Source organism: Spea bombifrons, chromosome 3 (genome assembly GCF_027358695.1).
Source record: "Spea bombifrons isolate aSpeBom1 chromosome 3, aSpeBom1.2.pri, whole genome shotgun sequence".
Lineage (NCBI taxonomy): Eukaryota > Metazoa > Chordata > Amphibia > Anura > Pelobatidae > Spea > Spea bombifrons.
Window position 1 is genome coordinate 34,229,706 of NC_071089.1, and position 12,392 is coordinate 34,242,097.

At 37.9% G+C, this 12,392-nt stretch overlaps 1 protein-coding gene across 1 annotated transcript in view; it reads left to right on the forward strand.

Moving 5' to 3' along the window:
- The window catches only part of KIF26B (kinesin family member 26B), a 155,498-nt gene that overhangs the window by 41,280 nt on the left and 101,826 nt on the right, over window positions 1–12,392 (forward strand). The window contains exon 3 of the mRNA XM_053458789.1: window positions 9,666–10,202. Coding sequence (XP_053314764.1) covers window positions 9,666–10,202 — 537 coding nt within the window. The remainder of the gene's footprint in view (window positions 1–9,665; window positions 10,203–12,392) is intronic.

Genomic DNA, 12,392 nt, shown 5'->3' on the forward strand with positions numbered 1-12,392 from the left:
ATCAGCTTCACTATTCTCATCTGGGACTATTGTGAACATATCTCCCGTATTAACCCTTTAATAGCTCATCATTGTGAGTTGTTAATGTGAGCAACCAAATGGTTCTAATAACAGTTTACTAAACCGTATTCAGATAGCGGTAAATCAGCCCTTTCACACACTATCAAGCTCTGAATGTAGGTATGGACCTGTACTTGTCAGTAAGACTGTCTATAAGGCTGTAATTACTCCACCATTAGGTGTGACCCCCCCCCTGAAACATATAGGCATTTCTCTGACATTTCATAATCTTACTCCAGATGATAGATGTTTCATATTTCATATAGATTGTAAGCTTGTAGGACCCCCTTCCCTTCTCCATCTGTACCATCATGCCTTAACGTATATTGATGTTGCTTTTTTTGTATATTGTCCATTTTAATGTTATATAAATAACCTTTATTGTAATATTTGACTCTATTAATGTAGACAGTGGAAAATAGTATATTAATATGATTTAGTTAGATTCCAAGTCACTGCAAAATGATTCCTCTTAAGTTTAAGCATTTTCTTGCTATTAGCCATCCTCAGCCCAGATATTTTGGTTGTTTCATGTAATAACATTGGACAAAATAACAATAGGTAGGATGTTGCTTCTACGTACAACTGGATGAAGGCCATCAGCTTTCATTGAACTAAAGATACCTGTTAACCTCTTGCTATAGACCTTTTATGTAAATAAAACAGTAAATTAAATGGTCTAAATTCTATTTTAATTTGTGTCACTAGGTTCAGTGAATGGGTATCGTCAATGCAAGGAAGCCCTTAACAACTAATAAAGACATGCTTTGGAATGATCACAAGTCCCTAAGCATCCGTAATAGTGTTCCAGTACAGCACACACTGCTTTTGATCTAGACTAATTAAGGCTTGAGTAAGCTACCAGAGTTATTAAACTTTAAAAAGTCTTACGGATAATTAGCCGTTAAGCAAAGGGGAACAGAGATGTGCAATGTACTATTTCTTTATGCTCTCCTAGGATACAGGATAATAGGGTATTGTACTGTTATTATTTCCGAATTATACCTTTAATTATTAGTATCTCCATCACATACCCAAATCGGACACTGGAGTCATTAATCAAGTTTAATATTAAATTTAACAGAAAACTGACCTGTTTGACATAATGTTCAATAACATAACTATGAAGACTTCACAAAGGCCACTAAGCGCCACCAGAGAAGCTATACTATTGAATTTTGGCCATAGTTTCAGGGGATTTACCCCTCTATTACCAGATATTAGCAATTTCAGAGAAGTATCCCCTCTATTACAAAACATTACACATACACCAAGTAACACACACAGGTGTGAAGGAGGGAGTTAAACAATCAGGAGAGTCTTCTAAACTCTGAGCCAATCAGGAGAGTTGAAAAGCCTGTCTGAGGCTTGGGACATAAAGTTCCATTGCGGGACTGTCCAAGGCAATCTGGGACACGTGCCCACCTTACACCCATTGTGTTTCTTTGCCGGCTCAATTACAAGTTTATTATATTGGCCACAGGACCTAACAAGATGAGAGGCGCACATACGCAGAAAGTGCTCCCGTTGATTTCAGTGGGAGCACTTTCTTGGCACTGATTGACTGCTTGAAGCAGGCAAAAACAGGACCATATACGGGAGGGGGCGGTAAGTAGTTTCTTCCTATACAGGTTGAACAATGCACTAACAATATGTATTCTTCATTTGTAAATCTTAATGTGCCTAAATATTTATATCTTTACACTTAATACACTTGCTAATAATCTAATTAAAGATGATTGTTAAGTAAAGTGATTCCATATGCTGTATGATTTGATAAAGAATAGGAACAGCTGAAAACTAGCACAGCTGACAAAAAATGGAGATGTCTTATAGTGGGATTTTGTGATTGTTTAGATTCTGTATTCATGCATTCTTTACCATTCACATATCAGCTCAAAGCACATTGTCAGATAATGCTGTTACACACTTTGTAGTGGCCAAAATGTCTTGCCAAGCCTTTTCGTACTGGTTTTGAATCTCTGCATATTTGACATGGATTGGAAAACAAAGCTTCATTAAATCAGTGTATTCTATCCAGTTCAAGGGTCTATATCAGTGTATTTGTAGGGTGAGGAGGATTTTACTACTGAAAAAGAAAGCCCCCTTTGGTCTGTTGCTCCATCTGTCATACTCAACAACAAGGGATCTACTCATAGTGAAGGAAGTATTAGCAACTTTTGCACCTCTTAGGTTCGTTCAGGTGCACCTAAAAATACGTTCTTGATAACAGTCTGAATATTATAGTTTTCTTATCTTAACTCTGCAGACACAAAAAAGCAGGCAACAGAGCTTGTGTCGGCTTCTAGCAGGACTGGTTGAGAGCGTAGCGCAGGGTGACCAAGCAGGAGGCCAAGTTCCAAAGCCAAGTCCGGGAGATGAATCAGGGCAGGCAGCAATGGTGCAACAACAGGTAACGAGCCGGCTCAGGATAGGAGAGAAACACAAAGTCCAGAAACGATGCCAAAGTCGGGTGCCGGGAGGTCTATCAAGTGGCATAAGCTGAACACGGAAAGGACTGGGTCTGAGCAGAGCAAAGCTAACAAGAGGGCTCAATAACTAAGCACTGACTGAGGGGTGTGCAGAGTTTTTATATTGGTCCACAGGTAGAGCCCTTCCCTCTGGCTCCCAGGTACTCCCGCCCTCACCAGTAGTGCTGTGCAATTCCCCTAAGGGATTGCCAGCCTCTCTCAGCCTCCCCTATCTCCACCGCTTCCCCCCCGCGGTCCCCAGCATGGCGGTGCCTGTGGGTCGGGGATGCGGCCTACCCCGCCACAGAATGGCAGCAACGGAGTGGCGGCGCAGCGAACGACGCAGGAGGCCACGAAGGAGTGGGGGTGCACCATGTGGTGGACGCTGCGGGAAGAAGGAGTGAGGGGAAGGTCTGGGAGCCTGACAGCTGGAGAAATGAAATTATGATACACTACTGGGCCACCAGTAAATCGGTTGGAAAAGGACTACTTCATGGCATGATCATGGCTGGACTAGTCTTAGTAGTTCAGCTGTTGTTCCTTTTAATAATTTTTTCAAGTTTGCCACATGTACCATGTAAGCACATTACGATTTTGACTTACTGCCCTGATGTAAACATGCCTTTGGGCCCCTTGGATTAAAGCTCTTGGAATAAAATAGCAATTTTTAAAGTAGGGTCAAAATGTGCTTCCCCTCATGGGACCAGTCCAGAGCTGTGTCCAATGATCCTGGTAAGAGATGGCAATGTTTATTATAGTAATTAGTCTTCTAACTGAATTGCCTCAATGACCCTGTTAAGTCTGTCTGTCTACTGCAATTTTATTTATCACCCAGTATGTCTGACTCTGCTTCGTATGTTTTTGAGTGCAGAACAATTAAGCAAAATCATGACCTGTAACAAACAAAGACAGCATTGTTTTACAATATAATCCCAAATTTGGCTAAAACAGACTCCCACCAAAACCAGTGCTAAAATTAGAACCGGTGGGCTTGTTGCCAAACCCAGAACACTGTTTATGAAATATATTGTTGATTTACAAATGATGGATTGCCTTACAACAGCATTCATTGAAACTAATAGGGTGAACTTTAAACATATATCATCAGGATAATTTATTTAACATCATTGTTTTGCCAAAAGCAGCCCAAGAGAGCATTAGCAAACATTTCAAGCTATATCGGATATATATCCCAAGCACTTAACAACATTATGGATTGCAGAAAAATAAACAGAATTCTAATAATTGGGACTGTCTTCATACATACAGTATGTTAGTCTGATTTACTTGCCAACAGTAGCGATACTGATAGCTTTGCATATTTTTGTAAGAGTATCCCATGTGTCCCATGTTAAGAGTTACATTGTAGTTCATATATTATATTAGAAAGTTGACATTTTTCCACCTTAAAATTTGGTAACATTTGGAAATCTATATTCTTGTAGATTAAGTATAGTAGTTAGTTTTCATATGATTATTACTACATTTTATTTTTAGAGCACCAGCAGATATCATAGCACTATTACATCATGGAAGAAGAATTGGCATTATTACATAGGTTCATTATGTTTTGGTGGGCCAAAATGCTCCTTTGCATACTAAACTGATTTTTTTAACTTTGGCCTTGGGCTGCACAGCAAAGGGCTTTTTTATTTATATTTATGGTGGACCCTATTAAAAATATCCTTATATATATATATATATATATATTATATCCCCACCTTGCAAATGGTGGGGATATAATTCTGGGGATACTAAGACCCTTTTCTATCCACTTACATGTAACAAAAAGCAAATTACAGAGACAGGATAAATTCTAAGATGTCCTCAGATAACTTTATCCCCTGTGTATTGGTGGGAAAATGTTCCAATGATTGTTTGGACTACTTCTTTTAGGAGGTAATGGTATGGCCTAAGGTTACGGAAAGCATATACAAATTAGCCATAACATGAACACAAACATGATGGAACAGAATGAGAAGAGGGCCCTTTTCTTTAGAATCTATTAGGCGGTTTTGGGGAATGCAACAGAAGGTAAGGGACTGCATGCGAGAGGATGATTTGATTGTTGAGAAGGTCACATGGAGAAGTCAGTGATCTGGAAATCTCAAAGGTGGGGAGAACATATGGCTTCTTTCAGAATGCAGGTTGTGGGCATTAAGAGGGTGGATTTTAAACTTATCTGAACAGGTACGTTTTGATGACTGTTTAAGGATTGAATGAATAGGAAGGGTTTCCTTCACCTTTACCCACCATAACTTATGTAATGGTATTTCTTGGCTACCCCAAGCCTCAACTATTAAGCCAGTATCACAACCTCATGCTGACGAGTCCCATTAAGGACGAAACAGCTGTCCATGAGTGGTGATCTGGCTATTGCACCTCTTCCTGAGTTTTGTCTAAAGGCTGTCTTGTACAGCGGGCAATTACTTTCAAGAGATCCATGTATAAAGTGGATATATATGGAGGCAAAGGTGATAATTGTTAGCCTTATTTGCATGCATCTACCCAGAATTCTTTGTGGTTGTGGTAAGCACCATCAGATTTCTGAGGGAAAAACAAGCCTTCTGGCTTGTCTGGTGTCTGTGGATGAGTGTTTAATAATACTTCTACTACCCCTAGGTTAGACTATGGCAGAAAAAGACAAGACAAGTGAAAGCATGAACAGATGAGTGGGACAAATGATAACAGTTGAGTAAAGAAGCAAGAAGTTGGCAGAGGGGGTGGTTAGGATAATATTTGAAGAACAGGGCTACAGTGGTGTTTGGTGTTTGGCTCTGTAGCTAAGGCTCGTGACTTTATATGTTGTTCTAGATGGTGTGAGGTACCAATAAATCAACAGTACTTCCTAAATAATATATAGTTCATGTCTATAACTATATAAATTAAGTTATTTTTCAAAAAAAACAAAAACATATCTCCTTTCAGTCAAGTGTGACCCATTTCCTGTGTTACCTAACTAAATAAAAGTCCTACAAGTGGAAGACTGAATATGATATAGTGTTAGCATGATCTTCTCTCTTCACCAGGTTAAGTATTAGTTTGTATATAACTTGTGAAACGGAATAATTTCACCAACGTGTGGGGAAAAAAAAAACAATGTTATATTATTCCCAATATATATATATTGTTTTCTCTGACATTTAGAGGAAAAATCTGACTCAATTATTTTGATCGCACCAAATTATATGGGGGGGAAACATAAACTGCTCCTCCTATGAAGAGATGTAATATCTGGATTTTTATATAAAAGTGTAGGTAGAATTCTTATAAAGCAGCAGGGGGCTAGATAGAATATGATAGAATGTACCAATTTACACCCACAGGAGTAGATTGTTTTCCACTGACTATCTCAAATCTGTAGTGAGCTGTCTGTCCTTCAGACATTCAAAGGTCAAGCAACTATTATTTCTTGTCACTTACACACTCCTGTCAACTTTACTACCATCAACATTCCAACAAAAGACATCCGTCTACAAAAGTTGCAATGTAGACAAAGCATCCACTAGACACTGTCATTAACTATGTTCCTACTGCTTTCTCAATTTCTAGAACACTTTGTTTATCTCCCTTCTAAGTCATTCCTTTCAGTTTCTGGCAGTCATAACCAGAAAAAAAATATAAGATAGTTGGAAATATGGCACCATCCATTTCTTTAAATAACTATAGAGAATGACAACGATGGCCATAGTCCAAACAAATAGTATGGAAAATAGCCTTAATTAACTAATGAACTGAGCTGTATCTAGGACATGAGTTTTAAGGTTTTGAAGGTTTTAAAGTTTTAGGCCTAATAAAATATCTGTACCACAGCTGGTGCTATATAAAGGGGAACAGAAGTACATAGTGGAATCAATGTGTTTTTTTTACATAACTATTTGCTTTTAACAGTGCTTTTTATGTTCTGTGACAACTATTACAGGAACAGGGTCACTCTGTAATTGCAAAAAAGGGTTTCACTTATATTATTATTACAGAATTTGATAATAATCAGAGGTTTATGAGATATTTTTATAATCACTATATTTTTAGGAACTGTTTCTTCATCTACAAGTTTGTATTCAAAGATGAAAACTTTTTTAAAATAGTTTTCAAAAAATGTGTTTCATACTTTTTATTTCTTATAAATGGTGAGTTATATATACAATACTTTTGTGTAGGTACACTAAATTAGAAACAGGGTAATTATGGTTTAATATGAATTAAATAATAATATTAATCTGGTGCTGTGGCATTAAAAAACATGATCCTTAGTTTGTCAGTAACCTGTAAGGAAAAAATATTTGATATATGGCCCAGAGACACACAGAAATGCCAAGTGCAACTTGATGTCTTAATGAAGGGGCTTCAAAAACACCATCTAATGATAAGTACACACTTTCTAAGTGTTACTGCTTTGGAGCAACATTTCCTTTTGGGAAACCCTATCTCTCTGTCCCTTTTGACACCATGTGCTCCTGGGTGAATTGAGAGGTGAGACAATTGAGTGATCATGGAGACAGCTAGTGCTGGTTCTTACAAACGGTCTTAGCAACTATAGTGGACATTATATATTCATAAAATGTGATGTTTCAGCATTCTTTCATATTAATTCTAAAAAACATATATGTTGAACACCAGTTTAATGATGCGGATGAAACATTTATTGAGCAATTTCAACAACTTAACCAAAAATAAAATTGTATCCATATTATCAACCATCTTAGTTATTGCTAGGAAGGTTTATATTCATACATGGGGACTCAACAGGTGAAGCCCTGGTTTCCCTAGTCTCTTCTTTCTCTGGACAAGGAAGTGGTGCATGGCCCCCAAAGATTGGTGATAGCACCGCCCATATGCCCAGCTAGCTCCACCCTTCACAAAACCACTCCTCCAGAAGAGAGGGACCCTGGAAAGCCTACCCTGGGAAGTTCCCCATTTTTCTTATATCATAAAGCCCATCTTACCATAACGTTTCTCCTTTTCTGATAAGAAAGAAAAGTTGATCTTCCTTCAAATCAGCACTTCCATAAGTTGGAAATTGAAATATAACACTTTGAATTTCAACTTTCCTGTGTTTGCATTAATATTTATTTTGTAAATTAAGTCATTTTTTAGCAAGGTAAAAGTCTTTTCAAATCAACAGGGCCAAAGATATTTAATTGGCAGAAATGCTTTGTATATATGAGTAATGTCGTATTAGTAAGTAAGCACTTGCACCTGTCACAGTAGGATTAAATTTAGCCTTTTTTTAACTGCCTGAATCCCACATTGGGATATTGTCACTGCCTCCCTCTGTTGCACACAGAGGGTTAATTCTCTGCATTATAGAGATCTGTGCAGCACGTTACCCCCTCCTCTCAGACCTCAGTGGGTTTAAGCAGCTATGATAATTTAGATAATTGTTCTAAAACTGTATGGGGCACTGCAGGGTGAGCTCTGACTAATAGGATATTAAAATGTTGCTTTCAATTGTGTCAAGCGAGTTGTGATTGCCTGTTGGAGACTAATGAATGCAAGATGCTTCATGGAGGTACCAATGGAACATGTCTTAGTCATGGCTCTTTAGATACATTGGGATATGTGTAAAACGGTCGTAGCAGTATAAACAGGAAAAAAATGCCAAATTGTGGGTGCTCCAATCTCCAAAAAGAGGGTAAATTATACCATAAAATGGGTTGCATCCTAGATATGCATATACTGCGCATCCATAACGGAGAATGTACATGTTACATTGGCTTCATGTGTTTGCAACCTTTTTACACAGAACCCCTCACTGTACAATGCAAAATGTCTGCAGTAGATATAGTATATTACTGTGCCAGGGAATTTACCCAAATTCTGCTCATATGAGCAGAGAACCTCTGTGTCGATCTTAGTGTGGATGCTTTGGATGTATCAACCAGTACATGTGCAACATAGCAGAACAATTTTAACAGTATGGTTGGTGAAGTAGTCTGTGAGTCTGGAGCTACTTATCTGATCTACAACAGATTAAAAGAACCATTAGTCTTCGGATACTTAGGTCTTTCAGCTCACCTGTAACCTTAGCACCAGTATCATTGATATGAGGACAATGCTAAGGTCACTGGCTAGGCTACAACTACAAACCATTTATGCCTTTTCCATCCTTCCTGTTATTGTTGTTGAAGTCATTTGGGAAATATTTATGTGGTATGTAATCTTAAACCTCCCCAGACCACACAAGTCAAGGGGCTGAGGCCCTCCGTGGCCTGTCAACACTTAACCTATTCAACTGACATCCCAGTAGGGAGGTTGGGTTAGCCTAAACTTACTGATTAGCACTGGGGGGGCACTTATATCCTGCTGCTTTTAGCCCAGCATTCATTAAGTAGCTCTCTGTTTCACAAAGCATCTTGTGAGATGCCGACATAAAGAAGGGGGTTGAAAGAATATTTGTCTGTTTCTTCTTGACATTGAATGGATTCTCTGACATTTGTTTTTATTCCCCAGCTGAGATGCCTCCAATAAATAATACGTTGACAATCACGAGAGTTTTGGATTTAGGGTTGTTTCAATAGAGTAGAGTAGAATTGAACCCACAATGAAAAAAATATTTTTCAAAGCAATATGATTCAATCTTAAACATTTTTTTGGCTACTTATAATATCACCGCAAACCCTAGGGTTGTATAAGGATATATGACAATCTATCTTTTCCTATAGTACCTCCCTTTTCATCTAGAATGGATTGCATGTCAGTGATTGCCTGTACCGGCTTTCGGAGTCATTGACATACCTACAGACCTCACTGAGAGATGCACTCTATCATCTGTGTTGTATGGATCTTTCACTGTCTCCTAACTAATTGGTGACGGATTACAATAGAATGAAATGCAAAAACAATTCATACCAAGAAGCCAGCAGTTGACTATCCACATTATGGGAATATAATTCAGTGTCACAGCAAATATATTAACTACCTCTACTTTTAACCGATTGTTTATCTGCATATTATCCTGACCATTTATTCTATTTTGATGGGTTTATTTCTATCTGTGGCTCAGATTTATAAGTGAGAAGGAGTATGATGAAGAAATAAAATACTATATGTTTTTCAGATGTTTTAAGCATTTTTATCTTATTTATCGACGATAAATGAATATGATTTTAATGTGGTCCTTTATCCTTTTAGGATCCATCTCTCACTACGGGAATACATGACAAGCTGCAAGTACCAAACACCATCAGAAAGTCCTGGAATGACAGAGACAACCGATGTGATATATGTGCCACGCACCTGAACCAGCTCAAACAGGAAGCGATTCAAATGGTGACATCCTTGGAACAGTCAGCCAATGTTGAACAATATGATGCTGCTTCTCCGGGATCTCCACCAGGTCACTCTAATATTCCAGCCTTGGTGGGCCAAAGGCATATGGGAAACCTTCAGCCAAGGGATTGGGTATATATGCCAAATCCTTACACAACATCAAGCTTTCCTGGCTTAATGGGCAGCAAGCATGCAGGCAAACCCAACAGTCTGGGGATAGCCAATGGTCAAGACAAGAAAAATGGATCCCCATCACACCAGGCCAAGGCGAGCCTTCAGATGGCCACAAGTCCCAGCAATGGAAATGTTTTGAATTCTGTAGCTATACAAGCTCATCAGTACCTTGATGGAACCTGGTCGTTGTCAAGAACCAATGGTGTCACTCTATACCCTTATCAAGTAAGTCCCCTCCTTTGCATAATAATGTTATTCTTACCAGTGTAACTTTGTGTTTTTTTATATTTGGTGAAATATAATGGCAGGTCTAGTATAGCATCTAATCACATTTGATCCAATTTGATTCTAGTTTTACCTTAATAAATATATTCATTGGTACTTTAGTTAATTCAGTTTGCGAATAATAAACGATTCCTATTAACGACCTCATTTGCCAAAATCTAGAAGGCAATGAATGTAACATCTACCATTTCCATGACAGTGTCTTCAGGTTTAACGTAGTAATAGCTTTAGAGTGACAGCAGAATACTTAATTTTTGGTCTACCATATCAACTGCAATTTATTTCAAAAGTGTAAATATGATTAAGTATTTATAATCGTATAATAGGTCCATAGCTGTAAAGGTGCTGTTCCATCTGCTGTGCCATTATTGACGCCTTTAACTTAATAGTCCATAAGAAACATACCTACTATGTTTCTTATGACCAGAAATAATTATTTCATCATGTAAAAATGTACCTAAAATTCGTTAAATCTCATGTGACATAAAAGCAGGCATGGATAGGCTTATTGTTTTTTTTTTATATATGATTAAGATCACGTGGTTAACTATTCATAATGCAAACTCGTGTATAAACGTATGCTTTAGTTAATAGAGCCCAATAGCATCCCAATTCTGTATTTCCCATTTAGCATAGAATATATTTCATAACACGGATCTAGCTGAAGCTTTAAGGAATGTTGGTTTTGTTACGGAAAAATATATCATTATATTACTATTAATAAGTTATTGCTTATTTTATGACTTAAAATACCAACCCAAATTGTTATGTTAAAGGCATTTCATGTTTTTGTGTTAGAGCTTACCCTATACTGGGGATAGGTTTGGAATGGCTGCCTCTCATAAAATCGCATTTTCAAGCTGGTGTTTAATCATCAGTGAGGCCGGCCAGACTGAACGGCTCCCGGTGTGAGCATCCCCCAGATGAGAAAGATGTGATCACTGGTCAATTCAGGCTTATCAGAACCGGATGAGTGCATTCAAAACTTGACGTCTTTCATCTTATTGATACACTATTTGACTTCCCCTCTATTATCTAATTATGTCCCCTACTGTAGTAAATGAGTTAACAAGCCGGAGGAAGACATCTTGGTACATGCTGCCGTAGTTATAAAAATCCTTATTTAAAGGGGAATGGTTGTTGTCATGGCATTTAGCATAACTAAGTTTATTAATGAAAACTACATAAAACTTGGAGATTTATTCACCTCGTGGAAGCTGAGATCGGAAATCAATTTCCCCTACAAAGGCTGCTTGAACTAATCAAGATCAATCAGCAATGTAACAACAGGGCAGACATAACATAATGGGGAGGAATAATATTACAGATGCTAAGAAAAGGAATTTAAGATACCTCTCCACATGGTGTACACATTAAGTAGGCTTTAATACATAGATTTTTACTAACTTTAATCTATACTTACCAATAGATACTGAAACTTGAATTTGAAGGTAGCCGAATGCATAACTTTTCCATTAACTGTATTAACTTATTTGAGGTAAGAAACATAAGAAACCTCTCTTCAGTTCCTCAGGTGGGAAGGAAGACAGCTCCGTCAGAAGGTATATTCCTGTAACATTAGTAGCATGTTTATCCAAAGATTAGATCCTGCAGTGAAATCTAGCTGTAAAAATATCTTTCAACACCCTGATGTGCCAATTAAATAGTACCATAGACAATCTAAGGATGTTCTCTTCCTTAGCACAGGTATGTGAATAAAGCAATCACTTTACTCTTAATGCTTCAGCTCTACAAAAAAGCATGCATCTTTGTATGACCCAAAAAGTCAATCAGAGAAGGAACTCTTATTGTTAGTACTTTGAGTTGTAAGAGAGATGAGTTCCACTATACATGCACACCACGTGCAGAACGGCCATAACGCAATCTAGCAGCACACCACATAGTGTAGCCACATGAACAGACTTTCTACCAAGCTCTAAAAATATATACAAAACAGTGGAGCGCACAACCAAAAAAGCACAAAAGACATACAGTACACACTAGCCCACCATGACCTCAAAAAGTACCCAAAGTTTGGCAAGCCCTATCTAATTTTTCATTGCTATATTGCTTACCAAGGAGCAGTGGGACTGCACTGAATTTTAAGCCAAATGAGACTCTCAAGGCTTC